The 18,864-nt window shown below is 27.1% G+C and overlaps 1 protein-coding gene and 1 long non-coding RNA gene across 3 annotated transcripts; one reads left to right on the top strand and one right to left on the bottom strand.

The window, feature by feature from the left end:
• Window positions 1-327: 327 nt before the first annotated feature.
• On the bottom strand, window positions 328-4,983 carry LOC107457114 (uncharacterized). Of its 2 annotated transcripts, XR_011636866.2 has the most exons (4): window positions 4,718-4,983; window positions 3,231-3,328; window positions 2,120-2,187; window positions 328-505 (listed from the first exon to the last, which is right to left on the bottom strand). It is a non-coding gene; the product is annotated as an uncharacterized LOC107457114 (long non-coding RNA). The 2 variants fall into 2 exon arrangements; XR_015428711.1 differs by having other exon boundaries at window positions 3,231-4,983.
• A 5-nt stretch (window positions 4,984-4,988) lies between these two features.
• Window positions 4,989-16,898, top strand: LOC107457113 (uncharacterized). The gene is made up of 3 exons (XM_016075192.4): window positions 4,989-5,126; window positions 11,126-12,084; window positions 16,079-16,898. Exons 2-3 carry the CDS (start codon window positions 11,132-11,134, stop codon window positions 16,464-16,466), a joined length of 1,341 nt encoding a protein of 446 aa, XP_015930678.1. The 5' UTR covers window positions 4,989-5,126; window positions 11,126-11,131; the 3' UTR covers window positions 16,467-16,898.
• Window positions 16,899-18,864: the final 1,966 nt, after the last annotated feature.

The following is an 18,864-nucleotide window of genomic DNA, read 5'->3' as shown; positions in this document are numbered from 1 at the left end:
TATATATATATATATATATATATATATATATATATATATATATATATATATATATATATATATATATATATATATATATATATATATATATATATATATATATATATATATATATATATATATATATATATATATATATATATATATATATATATATATATATATATATATATATATATATATATATATATATATATATATATATATATATATATAATATTTCGATATAAATTTGTTTGTGAACGATAAATATTAGGGAATTAACTGGAATTTCCCTATGCAAATTCTGCCTAAAAACGTTTTGTTTCATTTAAAAAAGAAACATAATTTTTTTCTCCACAAAGTACTTTATTGAAAAGTCAAAAAGTATTAACATTTCAAAATAAAAAATGTACATTTACAACAAAATACTTGATGCGTGTTGCTACTGCTGTTGTTGTATGATGTTACAGTGTATTTAATACAATATAATTTTGCCAAATGCTTCAAAATGCCATTTTCATAGCTAAAATACAAAGAAAATGCATTTAAAAGTATTATATTATTATATGTCTATATATATATATATATATATATATATAAATTTGACAATTGATTACTTTATTGGATAGACATCATAGTAAACTCTCAGAAAAAGGCTTCAACATTGAACTATAACATAGGTACTACTTCTAGCTAATGTAAATGTTTTATAGGTAGTTTTCTATAAAAAATGTACATTAATTAAACACATAATTTGTATTTCACTTAAAGTGAACTTAAAAAGCTTAAAACACTGCTGTTGCTATTGACAGAAAATGAGTTTGATGTAAATAATGGGTTTGATAGGGAAAATCAAATCAACTTGACAACTTTTGATTACTTTATTAGATAGACATCAAAATACACTCTCAGAAAAAAATATTTAAGCATTGAACTATAGCATAGGTACCCTCTACTGACTACTCTATTACATAGGTACTACTTCCAGCTTCTGTAAATTTTTTAGAGGTAGTTTTCCATAAAAAATGCACATTAATTAAATACATAATTTTTATTTTACTTAAAGAGAACTTTAAAAAGTTTAAAACTGTACTGCTATTATAGACAGAAAATGAATTTGATGTAAATAATGGGTTTGATAGGGAAAATTATATCGACTTGACAATTTTTTATTACTTTATTAGATAGACATCATTGTACACTCTCACTCTCATAAAACCCTCTACCATAAGACAGTATAAATTTGTTGAAACCTTAAAAAATGTGAAATTGAACAGTGTTTCAGTAGAAGTTGAACCATATTATTGTTAAATTAAATTTAAAAAACATGCTGTTGAGGTCCAACTTTGTATCATATTATGGATGCAGCAAAATTAAGTGATATTATGCTTCAACATGTCCAAAAATGTCTAATTTTATATGTATTTTGATTAATAAGTTGGAAGAGGAAACAAATGTGATGTGATTTCAAGGTTTTCCATCTATTAGGTCCTTGTTTCTCCATTTTTTTACTTCATTTCATAACTTATTAGGAACAAAGCATGATTTTTTAACAATTCATTTCACTTACTTATGTTCTATATAACCTTCCACAGCTTTATGCAGAGACACGGTGATCAAAACTTTTTTTTCTTAACAACCTTGTCTTTTTTATTATTTAGCAAACTAATCGCATAAAAATAATTCTTATTGTTGAATCTTTAGACAACCTGAGATAAAGTTACTATAAAATTTAAAAAACTGACAATGTGTTATGAAAAATCAAATAATGGTTTTGCTAACAGCTTCCTTAATAATTTTTATTGCCTAAAAATGAATTCGAAAATTTAAAGTTTTAAATTTTTGACAAACTGAATTATAGTAAAAATCAACTTACCTCTAAACATAAAAGTGACTTAATAAGTGTATACAATGTTATACAGTACAATACAGTTCGGATAGTATTATAATGTTATAATAGTTACTAATCAAAAAGAAGCTTATTATCTTAAAAAAAATTTTTTAAATAGGATTTATACAGTTAGTTGAAACTGAGCCAATTCCCCCCTATATTGTTTAAACTAATAAACGCAAAACATATATTCAAAAAGGAATAAAGAAAAAGCTTGACTAATGCAAAAAAATTATAAATTTTTACCCAGCAATCAACAATCCAGATATAACCAGGAGAAATACCAAAGTGTATCAGAAAGCTGTTGTGCATGCCTGTAAAATAATATAAGAATTAAAATAATACAAAACGAGAGGATATATTTCTTTTAATGTCTTTTAAAACTAAAAAAAAGAAAAAAATGTACCAAATAAGTTAAGGCGAAATTAGCAAGTCCATTGATCTGGGAGTAATAAAATTTGACTTGGACTACAATAAAATAAATTATCAGCGGACCCCTAGAGCAGCAACTGATGCAAAAGAATAGTAAGCTATTTTGGGTTTTTGATTTTGTGTTTTTGTCAAAAAATAATTTATTTAATCACTATTATTCAGTCTCTAAATTGTAATTTTTTACTCAACAATTCATATTAGTAACTTTTTAAAAAAACTGAACTTGCAATATTGTTTTGTTGCTGGTCCCTTAGACCGGTGACTTAATTTTCTCAATTTCTATCCCTGTTCTGCTTTAAAAATAAATAAATTAAAATACTACAAAATGGATGATTTGCAAAACATGAAGCCAGTGTAGCACACATTACATAACATTAACCTTTTACAAGCAAACAGCCACTTTTTGAGCAATCCTGTTCATAGTTTTTGCAAAACATCATAATTCTTCACTCTGTAATTTTTTTCAATATTTAAAATAATAATAAAAAATATCAAAGATACAACAGTACATATTAAATATTATTCTCAAATTCCAAATACGGATTTTAATTCTAATTCAACTTTTAAAATTTTCATTCAATGAAAGAGTTGAATAAAAAAATTCCGTTTGCAAAATGCCATATATTTTTTATAATAAATAAAAATCTGTCATAAAAGTCTTTTAAACACTAAATTGTTTAATTGCATAAAATGAATAAAGGTGTACTCTCTATATTTTAAATCCATTGAACAATTTTAACTTTTAAACATACTGTAACAGTTCGAAATTTCATTCATTTTCTAATATAAAATACTATTATCCTAGTTAAAAAAATCTTGATTGTAAAATTTTAGTTGAAATCAATGAATGTACAATTAGTATTATCATTTTATGACAAAAAGTAGTCTATTCTCCTTGAATACAGCAAAGGATTAAAAGACTTACTCTCATTGAAGGTCTATTGTCTTAGTCTTGTTCTTCATAGGAAAAGTAAGCTAATGGCAATATGCAGAATGTGTAGAAGAATATTATACTATATAAGGCTGAAAATCAAAAAGGAGTTAACTATATTATGATAACTTTCAAAGCTATATTCATTTTACTTGTATCTTTTCTTTTTTCTGAATAACTATTTTTGCAATATGACAGGTTAACGCTAAGTTTTCAATTGAACCCTTGACAATTGGACATGGATCAAGGGTCTCTATTACAAAGAAAAAAGTACAATGAGATCTGCAAGTTCAATTCAAAATCCTAAGTTAGAAAGCATTTCAGAATGAAAATAGTTTTTAATATTCCTTGACAAAAAAGAATTTTTACCTTAATTCTAAAACAAATTCTACCTAATAAGATATTTTTACTAAATATAGTAATGAATCTATATACTGAAAATATATGGAGAAATAAATTAAAAAAATAAAAACATTTTCAAGCACGTATGATGCTTATAAAATAGACAGAAATAATACGATGAAAATTTGAAAGTATTTGAAGTAGCTGTTATGAAAAATTTTGCTTTCTGTTGTGATAAAATTTAAATTAATTTCACAATTTAAATAATGAAAAAAAACATTTCTACAGAATGATTCTTACTCTTCACTAGCAAATTACTTGAGATAAACAATTAATCTGGTTTTTATATTTAACTGCAATGTTAATTTGAGGACCAAATTTTATTTATAAAATATATTTTTTTCAGAAAGTGTTTTAAAAATGAGTGGCATATAAATAGAATTTTTCACTCAAATTACACAGAGGAAAAAGAACAACAACTAATTTCATGCTTATTATTTTTAATTTTGATTCCATTTGTTTCAAATTATCAAAATATTTGTCGACTTGCTTTGGTATCACTGGTCTAATGTCATGCTTAAATTACATGAACAATTGTTTCATTATTGAATTATCAATAATATCATTATAATATAATTTTCAGGAATATCATCATTGAAAATCAAGCTTCAGTAGATATAAAAATAGCTGCATTTTTTATTACCCACGTTGCTTTCAATATTATAAGAAAGTACTTATAATACTTTCCTGTTTATCAAAAAAATAATTTTGATTAAATTATGAAACGATGATTGGGAACAAAAATTAATTTCAGAAATGTTGGAAGTTACATGGTGTGTTCCAATAGGAGAATGCTTGGCTAATTTAAAATGAAAAAAAAACTTTTCGTCCGCTAAAATATTATGAATAAAAAATTTTGGTATTTTGTGTACCATAGAATAAAATTTATCGAAAAATTATTTAACAATACTTAAAATATAGACCGTTTTTCCCCCTCTACAGTCCAAGTCGAAATATCCTATATTTTAAGAATTTTTACTAGTGTTTATGCTACAAATAATGTAAACTCCATAATCAAAGAGTAAAAAAATAAACAAAATATCATAAGCTAAGATAATGCAAAAAAGTAGTTCCCTTACTGTCAAATTCCACGCCTTTTGTTTACTGTATCATGCAGCGCATACGCTCATTTTTCTGATAATAATAATTTTGAATATATTGTTGACAACTTTTAAATTTCAAAGAAAATATAGACAAATTTTTTTATTAATCAGTTATGCGCTAGTAAAAATAAAAATAAAAATCAACGTTTATTATTTTTTAGCTATTTTCTCTAATACATTTCAGAATATTCCAGAAGCATATCAAATTGCGCATGCGCAAATTTTTCTGATTGATTATGTTGATTATGATGCAACTTTTGACATACACTTTCTTTTATTTTTCTATTATATGCTTCTGAAAAGAACTTCTTTTCATCTTTTTTTAGTACTTTCATCTTTTTTTATCACTTTCATCTAGTACTTATATCGAGGCTAAACATCGCAGGTAAGTATTACGTTATAAGTTTCTGTTTATGATTCCTGATAGGCATACTGATATGCTTATGATTACTGATATGATATGCTTAGCGGCATTTATTAGAATGTTTTCGTTCCATAGTAATTCATGTGCATAATTGCATATTTTTATAGTTTAATCATCCAAATTGAAAACGTTGGTGAATTTTCCGATTATTATCGTCACATAAAGTTTATAGTTTAGGGTGTATTCGGTATGCAATAAAATATTATGCTTTGGTTATTTTAAACACATAATGTTTATTATTTTACTTAATTTTAAAGACAGTAATTAAAGTTCGTATGAAGATAATAATTCTTATTCATTACATTCATGGTTAATTTGGAAATTTATCTTTTCACCTGGTATTACTTATTTTGTTCATAAAATGTGTAAGTATGATATTTTTAAAAACATTACCTCTTATATGTGAATGTGTTTATTACTTTCGGAATAAAAAATATTAATTTCGAAAAAATTAAAGCTTTTATATGAGAAATTGTTAAAAAAATTGCATTTTGCTTGAATAGATAATTTAATGTAAACAAACTGTCTTTCATTTTAAGATTCGAGTTTAAATTATAAACAAAAAATATTGTTGAAATACTTGAATGCTTTATAAATATTGACCAAAAATGTGATTTTCTATTTCAATATAATATTATCCACCATTTTCAATAAAATGATTCGTCTACAAAGTGATTTACATGATTTTACAATCACTATTAAAAATACTTTGAAGTTTCTTCAATTAATTTCTTTTCTAAAACAAAAGGGCTCTTAAAATTTATTAACTTTTATATTTTACTCTTTATTTTTGATTGACATAAGTAAATTTACATTTCGAGTTTAAAATGTATGTTACACATGTTTTAAATTCTAAATTCTATGTATGTGGGCTGTACTATATCTGTCGAAAATACATTTAAATACTCCGATTAAAAAATTTGCAATGTTTAAAAATGAAACGTCATTTTAGTGAATGTATAATTAATATAAATTAATGTGAAATTTTAAAAAATCCTCGCGATTTTTAAAAATTTTAAATACATTTTTTTTATCAGAGTTATTTATTTATGAGTGTTATTTATTAGGAGTATGATAATATAAATACTTGATGATATAAGGAAAGTGCTGGTGCAGCACAAAAATTTTGGTGGCCAAAATAAATAAATTCATTCCGCAATTTCAAAAAGAAAAAATATCTAAGAAGCAGGGTTTTTTACTTTTTTGATTTAAATCGGATTTTTTGGATTTTTATTCAAATACACTGTAAGAACTTTGATTTTTTAATTAAAAACACTTTATAAATGCTTAATAAAACTTAAATTAATATTAAAACTATATTAGAACAATATTTTAGAAGATCTAACTGCCTAAAACAATTTTTTATTATAATATATAGCTTTGAATGCACAGCAACCATTTTGAAATAAATGCATGATTGAAATTTAAATACTAGATGAAATAGAGAATTTAATGAATACTTTAACTATTAAAACAAAGTTTCATTTAGCAAACCATAATTTTAATTTAAAATTGTGATTTCTTTTCTTTTCTTTTTCTCTTGATTTTTAAAATGACAAAATAAATGTAACAGATTGTGTTTATAAATGTAGTCATTCATCAAAAAATAAATAAATATTTAATCTATATATTTTTATAGTAAAACATTAATTTTTAATCCCATATCAAAATACGTAGAAGAGTTAAGCTAAAAAAAAATTTAAAAAATCTACGTACCCATTGGAATTGTTTTTCACAAAATTTCTGTATAGAAAATCTGTAATGAAATAGAAAGTCTGACAAAGATACTGTAAACATGCACCCTGTTACCAGTTAATATCCACACTGCTTTAAATAGACTTTGAAAGAGTTTTAAGGGGAAGAACGACACTATATCAGGAAAAAAATATCTGAATTTATCAGCATTTTTTTCTATTTTTGGTATATTAGGGTAATTTCTTTTTAATAAAACTTCAAGCTTTAAAAATATACATTTTCCACCAAAAAAAATATAATCTAGATTTTAATTCCATGCTTTTTCAATCAAAAAAATAGAATTTTAATTAACATAATTTGTATTTTTTTGTGAAAAAAATTCCTTTTTATTAATTATTTTCTACATCTATGCAAGTCTATATTAAGGCAGCATTGAATGTTTAATTCATGTTAATGTTATTTTCAATTTCAAGAATCAAAAGATTTTTAAAAATGTAATTTCAAATGTGTTGGAGTTTATCACACATCAAGAAAGAAAGTAATTTCGTTAACTAAAATTAATTTATGCAGCACTTCATTTAAAATAAATTTTAAGACTAAGAAAAGAAAATAATTAAAGTATCAATAACTTAAAACACTGTTTTTTTAACTCTTCAAATCAATATACATATAAAAATCAGTTGATTTAAATCATGATTTAAATCGTGATTTAAATGAAGCTGATTTAAATCAACAAACCCTGCTAAGACCCTGCCCTGCTACCCTTTATGAAAAGGCGCCATATCCTTGAGACTACGCTGCTATTTTATTCAAATGCCTAATTTCTGATGCAATGATTTTGATTGGCACCCTTTCTGAAAAAAAGCGTCGAATCCCTTTGTGGTAAATCAAAGTTTGAATGGCATCTTTAAATAAGTTTTTTAAAAAAACTTACACCAGGTATGGGACTTTTAAAAGAAATAATAATAAAAGTACAAATAAAATATTAACATACCTTTATTGACCCTCGTCCCCTCTGCTTTTCTCATCAGGGAGTTGGGACCCAGCAATGCTAGCATTTGACGAGGGTAAATGGTACAAAAATCTCGGTAGACATCATAGAAACATAATAAACACATTTTCAATAACTTCAGAGCTATTAAAAATAACGATAAGTTTGAACTTGATATTTTTATCCATATGGTAAAAGCTTTCTTTTCTTAAACTATTAAGCGAAAAACTTTTCTCGCGTTTTTTCAATATATCCCATTATTCTAACTTTCCACGTCTACATTCGAAAAGACTATAGTAATGCTCTGTTTTCTCCTTGACATACGTCACATCTTGGTTAAAGAAAAAATAGAAAAAAAAGTCCTGCATCGTTTCATTTTACTGAGACTGGAATTGCGATATAGGGAATGCGTCACCGTTCTAAAAAAGTTACGGGCTGACAGACGAATCTGACAGATGAATGTCATAAAACACGATACGAATTCAAACTTCCTCGAGAGGAGAAAAATATTTTGAGGTCTTTCTACCAGGGAAGAGATGGCAAATAAATTTCAGAATACTTATTATGTTCTAAATACCGAATACTTCTTCAATAGGAGTCAACAACTTTTGAAACATTCCACCAAAACTATACATTCTAAAGTTATCCCCTCCTTATAGGGCTCTCTTATCATCTAATAGCAGTAATAATTTTCGATCATATTTTATTACACATTTTGTATGGTAAAATGAAAAAAAAATCTGTCAAACTCCTATTTTAAAATATATGAATTTTCATTACTTTAAAACTGAACTTTTAAGTTCAACTTTTACATCATGGTAAAATGACTTTTTCAGAAATAAATAGTAAAATGTTTTTTTTTTTTTTTTTTTTTTTTTTGGTTCGAGGAAGGGTAAATTTTTAAATACCTCTGGAATTATTAAAAGAAAAGACACTGCTAAGGTTGAGAGCTACTGCTTAAATTGAAATATATATGCTGGTTGAGATTTTCTGACTTTCTTGCTTCTCAAATACTTAAATAAATGAGACTTGAGCTTTAAATATTATTTTTTATCACATTGTTGATGATTTTTTTATCACATTGTTGAGGTAAGCTATATTGCAGGCCCATCAGGCAATTCTAGGACTATTTTATCTTCATATTTTGTGGTTATTTGTTTAATTTCACTTACAGGTTATTTTTTTGTTGTTTTCTTGAAAGCTTTGTAGTCATTTTTAGTATTACATTCAAACTCATTGAAAAAGCTATCTTTTCTATTTTTCGTGTACTTGAAATTCTTTTTTATTAACTTATTACTAGAAAGATTTATCAAAAGTGTTGTCATTATTAATTATTATTACTATGATAAATTTGTTGAATATATAAACATTTTTTTAATCCTTTGCTCTAAAACTATTGATTGAGTAATATTTTTTTAAACTCTATAATCAAGCTCTGCAATTATTTTAAAGATGTAGTTTTAAATTAGCTCAATACATTAGTTAGTTAACAGCGTCTTAGATTTCCCACAAACAATTTTAATAATCCATAAATTAACATTTTCCTCTGTATATTACTACTCCAAATCAGTCAAAAAATCTAATTATTGTGACTTATTTGTTTCAAAAATAAAATAATGTGAGAAAATTACCAATGGGTAGAGAATAACATATGAAAATAAATACCGAATAAATTAATAAAACCATTCAGATGATGTGTTTGCAACATCAGATTCTGTTGTATAATCCAATTAGCAAAAAAGATTGTCATACGAAATGAATCAGAATTCAGTTAGCATGATCAAAAATGAATTATGAATATAAATACGGCCGAAAATGACTTTACTTTACTCTTTCAGCCTAGAAATTTTAATTATTCGTTTCAAAAAGTAAACAATGTGAGAAAATCAGCAATAGGTAGAGAATGACGTATAAAAAAAGACAACTAATAAATTAATAAAACCATTCAGACGATGTGTTTGCATCATCAGTTACTGTTGTATAATCCTTTTGGCAAAAAAAAATTGTCATGCGAAATGAATCACATTTTAGTTAACATGGTCAAAAATGAATTATGAATATAAATACGGCCAAAAGGGATTTTACTTTTCCCTTTCAGTCTATAAATATTAATTATTCGTTTCAAAAAGTAAACAATGTGAGAAAATCAGCAATAGGTAGAGAATGACGTATAAAAATAAACAACTAATAAATTAATAGAACCATTCAGATGATGTGTTTGCAACATCAGTTTTATAATCCTTTTGGCAAAAAAGATTGACATACGAACGGAATCAGAATTCGGTTAACATGGTCAAAAATGAATTATGAAAATAATTGTGACAAAAAAGTTTTGAAAATTAAATTTATTCACGAAAGTTAAATTTATTAAACGTAAATTTATTAATTTATTCACCTAAATTTGTTCTTCTGAGGATCCTCTTATAATGGTGGTTTAGTGTCGTGTCATGAACAGAAAATAATTTTAAATGTGATCAAAGGTCCTATATACAACATCCTTTGTATTGTTGATCGCCATTGATATTAAAATCTCTATCCATGAAAAAGGGTTGCCAGAGCCTCAGAAAAGGTTGGATTTCTGCCTGTTGGTCAGCGGAGAGTATTTCATTTCCTCTCTACTACCCATTGGAAGAATCCAATGGAGGCGTCCCTCTATCCGCCACCAGGGGACGCGCCCTATAAGGGTTTCAGGCTCCCCCAAGGCTCCCCTTCTGAAGATATTCTTATAATGATACGAGTATATATTGGACAAAAACAGCTTAGTTCTAATCAATCAGCAGCAAACATAAACTAAACAAAACTAAATTTGGTATAAGCAATTAAACATGCGGGAGGAAAATCAAACTTAAATATACCCTCTTCCATTCAAATCAAGTGAGAAAAAAAATTAAATCCCTTGAAAAAAAATAACGTAATTAGAATATAATAGATTACTTTTTGTTTAAGGAAGGAATTTTGTTTACGAAAAACCGCAAGATTAAGAAAAAAATGTTTAAGAAAAGCAACTTCACAGCATTTTATAAAAAAGCACAATTTGACGCTGATTTGAAGTTGCATCTGCTAATGTATTAGAGGATCATAAAAATAATCACTCACATAAAAAGTATTTCAAATAAAATAAACATATTTTAAGTAAAAATTAAATTTATAATTCCTATCATAATACAATTCTTACATATTAGATGGAATTAATTCATATTAAAGACATATCCTATGTATATTAACAATTTAATGTATGAATTAGTTATTTCATTTCACTTATTGTTGTTTACAGAACACGATGGATCCAAGAGGAAGAAAAAAACTAGAAAATTATCTTAAAAGTCACAAAAAGATTGATGGAAATTTAGACGCTCTTAACATTATCAATTTAAAAACGTCATGTGATAGTATCTTGCTTAAAGAGCATCCAGAGAGTTATTCATTTTTCTCAGAGTTAGAAGACAAAGCAAATTATTTAAAAAAGCACATTGACATTTATGATTTATCTGATCGTTACAAAGAGCCTTATGCAAACATTTCAAGTTATTCAAAAACCATACAAGATTTATCCACACACTTAGTTTGGCATTCTGAGAAAAACTTTTGTCGTTGCAGAAGAAAGTCTTTGGTTTCAGAGAATTCAAAAAACGAGCGAAATCGTGTACAAGATCTGATGAGACTTATGATGAAGAAAATAAATTTTTTGATAAACGAGAATCTTCTCTCTTTTTATATGATGCAAATACTTAAAGACTGTCATCAGCATGTCCGGAAAACAAGTTGTAATGATAATAGTTTGCTGGAGACTGGATTGAAAAAATTTATTAAAGTTACAACTCTAATACCACCCGTGCTTATGATTTTTTCCGATGACAAGAAAGGAGAGGATCAATTTCTTTTTATCTCTAAACTTTTAAATTTATGCTGTGATAAGAACATTGATGACAGTGAAATTGTTTTAGGAATCCTTTCAGTTCTTGCAAAAATTAAAGTTGAGAAAAATGTTCGGGAACTTAAGCATTCCCCAAAGTTTTTCAGCTACATTTTGCAGCACGTTCAAAGAGCAAAAGGGCATGATATTTTATTCACACAAGAGCATTCAAGAATTGCGTGGAAGTACTGCAGAAATTTTTCCATTATTGATGCCGTTGTTTGTGGAGACGAACAAAGATTAAAAAAATTAATGGAGTATGGATTTACTTTATTTCCTGCAGATGAAAAACTGAACAAAGATGGAGAATTTCCAGATTTGTAAGTTAAGTCTAATTAACAAGATTTTTTAATGATCTATTAAACTAGATTTTATTTTAATATTGCATATTTTTAACAGAAATCATGATTGAAAAAATTATCTTCTAGGGTTAAGATTCTGAGTGCTTATAGGGCAATACATTCTTTCCAAATTTGCTGGTGTAAAAATTTGTATTACATCCTTTCCAAATATGCTAAAGTAAAAGTTTGTATTAAGAGTCGGCATCGTGAGTTAACAACTAAGTTTATCATTATTTAGAACTATTGAAGTGAAAGTAGAGATTAACATTCTTTAATGTGTACTAAATTTACGTTCATTAAAATGTACTAAATTTGGCTTTCTTAACTCGCACTAAATTTGCATTCTTTAATGTGCCTTAAATTTACATTTCTTCATGTGCACTAAATTTACATTCCTTAATGAACATAATTAGCAATATAATTTACATTCCCAAATTTACATTTCTATTTATGTTCAAAATCATCAGAATATCGTACATACATTGTGTTTCTGGCTCTTTCGTGACACGAAAAAAATTCCGTAATTTTTATACTGAAGAGTTCTAGTAATGATTTTGGGGAAATTAACAATAAAATATCATTTCATAATTTGGGATAGAATTTGCTGAACTTTTTAAAATTTGCTATCTTAATCCTGATACCTTAAAACATAACTTAAAACATGGCATGTATTTGGTTAAATTTACTTTTTAGTTTTTTATTTTTTACTAATTGTCTGGTAATATTAACTTTGTTTTGAAAATCAGAATTATCGGTAAGCCGTTACCATATGAATAGAAAAAGTAATGGTTAAAACATTTTATATTTTGGTTTCATTATCAGAATTACGACTTTTTTTCCGGAAATGTCATTACCATACAATACGTCAATTTTACAGTAATTCTTTTCTCCTGAGCGAATCATATTTTCACACCTTTCAAAGCATATCAAATTTTGCTTATAAATTTTTATAACTCCTGTGCAAAATAAAGTATTTGAATATTTTCATATATTGAGAAACTCTTACCATAATTTTGTGACAAATGTTTTAGAGGTCATAGTTTCTATTATTTACTTTCAACCAGAAAGCCGTTTAATGTAATTGCAAAACTTAAAATTGCCAATAAAGCTAATCATTAAAATTTGAAACTTTAATGTGATGGTGCATTTTAAACAGGAGAAAATTAAAAGAAGAATTATTATTGATTGTATTGTTTCTGATATCCAATATTTTTTTATGAATTTTAATATTATTTTTATTTTATTATTTTAATGAATTTTATTATTATTGTTATTTCATTTCATTATTATGAATAATTATTTATTATGTCACACTTTAAATGATTGTTTTAATATTAAGACATTTAGGCAAGTTTACCTCAATCATTAAACTGGCAAAATTCAAAAATTATTCAATATAATGAATTAAAGATAAGAAATTCAGAAGATTAATTGCAAGAAAATTGCTTCAAATGAATGTTATTACAATTTAATAGAAAATAGCTTTTCCGAATTTTTTTTAAAAACTATAAATATAGGTTTCAATTATTAAATAATTAAAAAAAAATAATCAAAAATTGTAGAATTTTTTTAAATACATTGGAAATTAAAATATCTATTTAGATAATTAAGAAAAAATCTTAAAAACTTTTAATTCTTAAATTTTTAATACTCAGCTGCTAAATTTAAACATTAACGATTTGTTTGATATACCTAATGCAATGAAGAAAAGCATTCCCGCAACATCTCAATAAAGCTATAGAGTCATGGAAGATAAGGCTCCACATTTTCGTCACCAATGCCCTTATTGTAGCAATGTGGTCAGCACCGAGCACAAGCCACCTTTACTTCCCTGACAAGCTGGCACCCATCGATCTGAAACTGGGTGCATTTCAGCTCACCACTGGTGATAGAACCCCAGCTTTTATCAACGACAGCTTAGTGTCTTAACCACTGTGCCATCTCGGCTTTGTGCATGATAATTACCTTAGCATGAATTGATTTGTATTTCATAAAAATAAATTTTTTATTATTTGTTTATACGGAATTGAAATTCTGAATCTTGTCAGCCATAGGAATTACTCGAAAAGAAGCTCTTAAACATAAGATTTTTATGGCTAAAATTGCATTTAAGATCAAAACAGTTATATTTGTCACTTTGAATTGACTAAATATCATAGCCTAAGATCAAAATGAAATTCCACACTTGGAAAAATTCCAGTAAAATTACCGTACTAAAAGTACGACATTTTGATTCTGGGCATAAAAATCAAAATATACGGTCTTAAAACCGTTCATTTGGTATTTTTTCCGTTTATATGGTAATCATTTACCAGAAATTCTGCTTTCTAAAACTTCAGTATTTATTTCCACACATTTAATAAAATGAACAAAACTGAAAAAAATTTTACCGGAATGAATGTTTTTTTTTCTCATGATCTTGGGTAGAAAAAAGTACCAAATTTTACCACATTTACCAAATTTTATCACATAATGCAGAGCGATATTTTTTGTTAATTTTATCAAATAATTACCAACTCACATTGGTGCAGAGTTTTTTTTTTTTTTTTTTAGTTTCTATGGAACCAGAAACGCAGTAAATTTTACCACATTCTGATAATCTTGATCGTACTTTTCTTAGCAGTGCGAATATTTAGATAGATTTTTCAATGTATTAAAAATGCAGAAGTATGCAAAAATGCATTACAGAAGTAGCCGTTAACTAGTATTTAAACGTGGAGAAAAGAAAAACTAAAATCTGTCAAAAAGGGACGAGGGATAAAAACATTAAATCCTGTTTGATAGCCGGAAGAATAAGAAAAGAGTTAAGAGTTGTATGAAAAATAAAAACACCTCCAAGTTTCATCAGTTTCTAGTCCTGCCTTTTTTAATTGCAGTTCAATATATTTCAATTGGTTTTTTCGTTTTTCCTGACTTTCATATTAATTGTAATCCTAATGCATATTCTTTTTTCCCTTTTTTTTTTTTGACTAAGATTCCAAAAATCTATTTACAGAATGGTGATTACGCTGCTCACTGAAAATATTTCGACACAATTTTAAACTGTGGATGGTGTTTTCTACACTAGGGAACGCTGCAAGCTCGGTACCGCCTAAATTTCCGGGTTACTGTTTCCGTTGTATTTTAAAGCTGTTTGGCATCATTGTGTTTTGAGATTCTTGCAAACAATGTATTTGATTACTTTATTACTTGTGTTTACAATGCTAACAATACTGGTGTTTACAATGCTAAAAGTGTTAACACTAACGTAAGATGGTGCACAGCTTGCAGCAAGAACAAACAGTAATAAACTTGCGGAAAGAGGCCATATCACGACTGGCAAAAAAGCGAGTTATTTAAAATCTAGCAACCATGTCACCTTTTTTAACAATATATCTCTAAAAAACTAAAACAAATTTCCACTTCAAACTCAAAAGAATTACATATTAACATTAATATCTTATGAAATATGGCAGATTTGAGCTCAGAAATTATCTAATTTATTTCTTTTATTGAAAACAAAATTATCCGTTTGAAAACATCGCCTATCAGAATAACATGTAGTAAGCAGCTGCAAACTTTTTAACCGGAACTAGAGTAGGTGCCGAGCTCGAGATTGTTATTGTTTACATTTCTATTGAAAACACCATCCATATATTGTTTCTTAACAATCTCTGTTTTTTTTTAAACTTCTATTTTAATTGGAAATGCAAAACAATCGAAAAAATTTCCGTTTATTCAAATATATAAATTTTCTTAGCAAAAGTTATTTTTATTCAAATAATATTATAAAATTGAAAAAAACCGTTTAAGTATTATTTCTTAAATGTTTTTGAAATTTCTGAAAAAAACTAACAATTATTATTTAAAGAAACAGGCTGATTTCATAATAATCGACGCATTTTTTAGTATTAAAATATTAATTTTATAAAAACTATTGATAAATTATCTCAGTATTTGTAAAAGTTTGAAAACCTTTGAATTTTTTTTTCAGATCCCAGGTGATGCCAATGGAGCATAGATTAATCTTAGAAATGCTGAAGAACATTCAACTTTACAATTTTGGAATCTCAAATTCTGATGTATATCTTACAACGAGTCAAAAGACATGTTTTCTTATTGTGTTACATGAATCAACTAATTCTTTTGTTACCGAAAAGGAATTGGAAGAATCTCTTAGAGGTGAATATGAGTACAATAGGTTGCATAATTTATCGAAACTTAAGTGCAAGAAAATATTTGAAAGAAATAAAAATTTAATCAAATTTTATGTTGAAAACTTTAGTCACCCTGCTCAATCCAAATATATATTCAAGCATTTTCTATCGTTGCCTTACGATGTAAAACAACATAAAGGTAAGAAGGTAATTTTTTGCATGTGATATGCCATATGTTAAAGTACCTGTTTTGCTTTGTGTTGATTTCCTTTAGCTTTGGTGTGGTTAATGCTTTTGCTTAGCTTTGGTTTAGTTCATGCTTTGGTTTAGGTCATGCTTTGGTTTAGGTAATGCTTTGGTTCAGGTAATGCTTCGGTTAGGTAATACTTTGGTTTAGGTAATGCTTTGGTTTAGGAAATGCTTTGGTTTAGGTAATGCTTTGGTTTAGGTAATGCTTTAGTTGGTGAATGGTTTGGTTCTGTTTTTTTTTCTTTTTTTTTCTACGCTTTGATTTGCTTTTTTAGTGTGTGTTTATCCTTTCCTTGATTTTGAATTTCTGTCTTAATGCTGTTTTGTATGTATTTATAATGATTGCTAGCATGATTTGATATTTTGTACTTGTTTGCAAGCCAAAAAATATTTCAAATAAATATTTTTAAAAGTTAAGTTTCTCTTATTTCATTTACTTTTCATTTATTCATGTTTTAACAATAACTGATTATGCCAGTATTTAAATAGGAAAACAATCGAGATTTTTTAGAGCTGAAAAGTGGAAAAATAATTTGTTGTAAGTAATAAATTTTCTTATAGTTTGTCTAAAGTAAGAACTCCCCTAGCCATTCGTCTGTACCCATGGCGGTGACTATAATAACGAAGTCTAACTATTTCACGTAGGGGTGTAGGCTTGTTGTTTAGGACAGGTTTTAGCTCGGATCGGCAAGGGAAAGGGGATATTTTCCTTTAATCTATTGTGTTAGCCCTAGAGTAAAAAGAAACTAACCTAACTGAAATGCGTTATTCCTGTTTCCATAGCAGTAGATGGCCTCAGACTTAGTGGCAAGGGGAGTTTTTACAGTAGACAAACTATATCCTTGAATAGTTTTCCTTTACGGAAAAATCTTCCTTTATGATAAGGATGCAGCTGTCAGTAGAACACCGAAGTCAAGCATCACTGGCTGTGGTCAGTAAACGGATGGGTGACCACTTTGATCATTCTGCATAGGAAGCGTGCTATCGATCCTCGTTAAACTGTTCTACCTTTCTGTGCTCGACTTCGCACACAAGCCGGTGGTACACAGATCATAGATTAGAATCCCCTAGCCGTTAAGCTAACCATGGGAGGTTTTCTTGGTTTTCCTCTCCATGTAATACAAATACGGGTTAGTCCCATCAAACAAGGCTTCCACGAAGGCAAATTTCTTCCATTACTTGATCCAGAAATTCTCTTGTCTTCTGCATTGGGTGCAAAATTACAAGGCTATGGAGTTGAACATTAGTAGTCGTAAACTCAAAATTGGGGTCGGCTGTTCAACGGCGGTTATAAAATAAAATATTCAACCAAAACAGAAAAACAATTTAAAGTAGTTAGGAATACGCTGTACATAGGGAGAAACATTTCATCGCGAACTCTATTTCACTTTCCACTACTTATTTAAAATTTAAAGCAAAAAAAGTGAGTTCAGAAAGTCAAAAAGTTTCAATTGCTGATAATTTTTTTTTTAAATTATCAAAATGCAATTATTGGAAGAGAACTCCTTCATTGCGTATTCCGAAGTTTTAACCTCATAATTTCTTTTCATTTCAATATTTTGAAGATGTCTTTTCAGTATTGGACACTTCATCTCTTGTTCTAGGTTTGCCTAAACTCAATTTTTGCATTCATATAATTTTAAATTAATTATGGAAGTGAAGGAGAATTTATGATAAAGTGATCCACCTGCGGTATAGCGTTCTCCTAAATTTAAAAAGTCGTTTATCGATTGTTTTCTTCTAATAGGATGATTCAAGGGATGATTAAACGACCATAATTTTATTCGCGCCAACTAGGCACCCAGCCAATGAGAATCGAGCGCTATCAATGAGTATCGTTAACTGGAAGTTAAACCATGTAATAAGGATTATAAAATAATATTTTTCTTTTCTATCACCAAATGTCAAATACTAAAGCAGATGCCTGATAATCTTACAGTAATAAGTGTCTGATGAACACCTTATTAAGCCAATTTGTTTCTTGCAGCTGGTTAGATACTTTACTGAGTTAGAAAAACATGATGCAACAAATGAGACTATTATATGATTCGAGCAACTTATAAATTCTTTTGAAATTTTGAAGACTAATGAATGCTGAAAAAATAATAACAAAAAAGCTTTCTATGTTTCATTTTTGAAGTAGAATTTAAATTAAAATGCGCATCTTACTTTTATTGATCCTGCGTTTCTCTGAATCGTTCTTACCAAAATAGATAAATCGTGTTAAATTACGTTACCTTAAGTTAGTAAATGTGCTTTTGTACTAAGGAAAAAAAGGTCTCATTTTAGAGTGACAATAAATTTAATAATTTTCATAGTATTTTTTCATATCTTTATTAAAAGCGTTTAAATTGAATTTAAAAAATTGTGAAAT

The sequence above is a fragment of the Parasteatoda tepidariorum genome, chromosome 8, assembly GCF_982258835.1.
Source record: "Parasteatoda tepidariorum strain Cologne lab strain chromosome 8, Ptep-v5.0, whole genome shotgun sequence".
Classification (NCBI taxonomy): domain Eukaryota; kingdom Metazoa; phylum Arthropoda; class Arachnida; order Araneae; family Theridiidae; genus Parasteatoda; species Parasteatoda tepidariorum.
Note: the sequence above shows the minus strand (reverse complement) of the source record. Positions and strands in the feature narration are given on the sequence as shown.

Bases quoted from the DNA above. Each gene is read 5' to 3' on its own strand.
- LOC107457113 (XM_016075192.4), top strand. From the start codon at position 11,132: ATGGATCCAAGAGGAAGAAAAAAACTAGAAAATTATCTTAAAAGTCAC. The intron at 12,085-16,078 runs GTAAGTTAAGTC...TTTTTTTTTCAG, and splicing joins GATGGAGAATTTCCAGATTT to ATCCCAGGTGATGCCAATGG.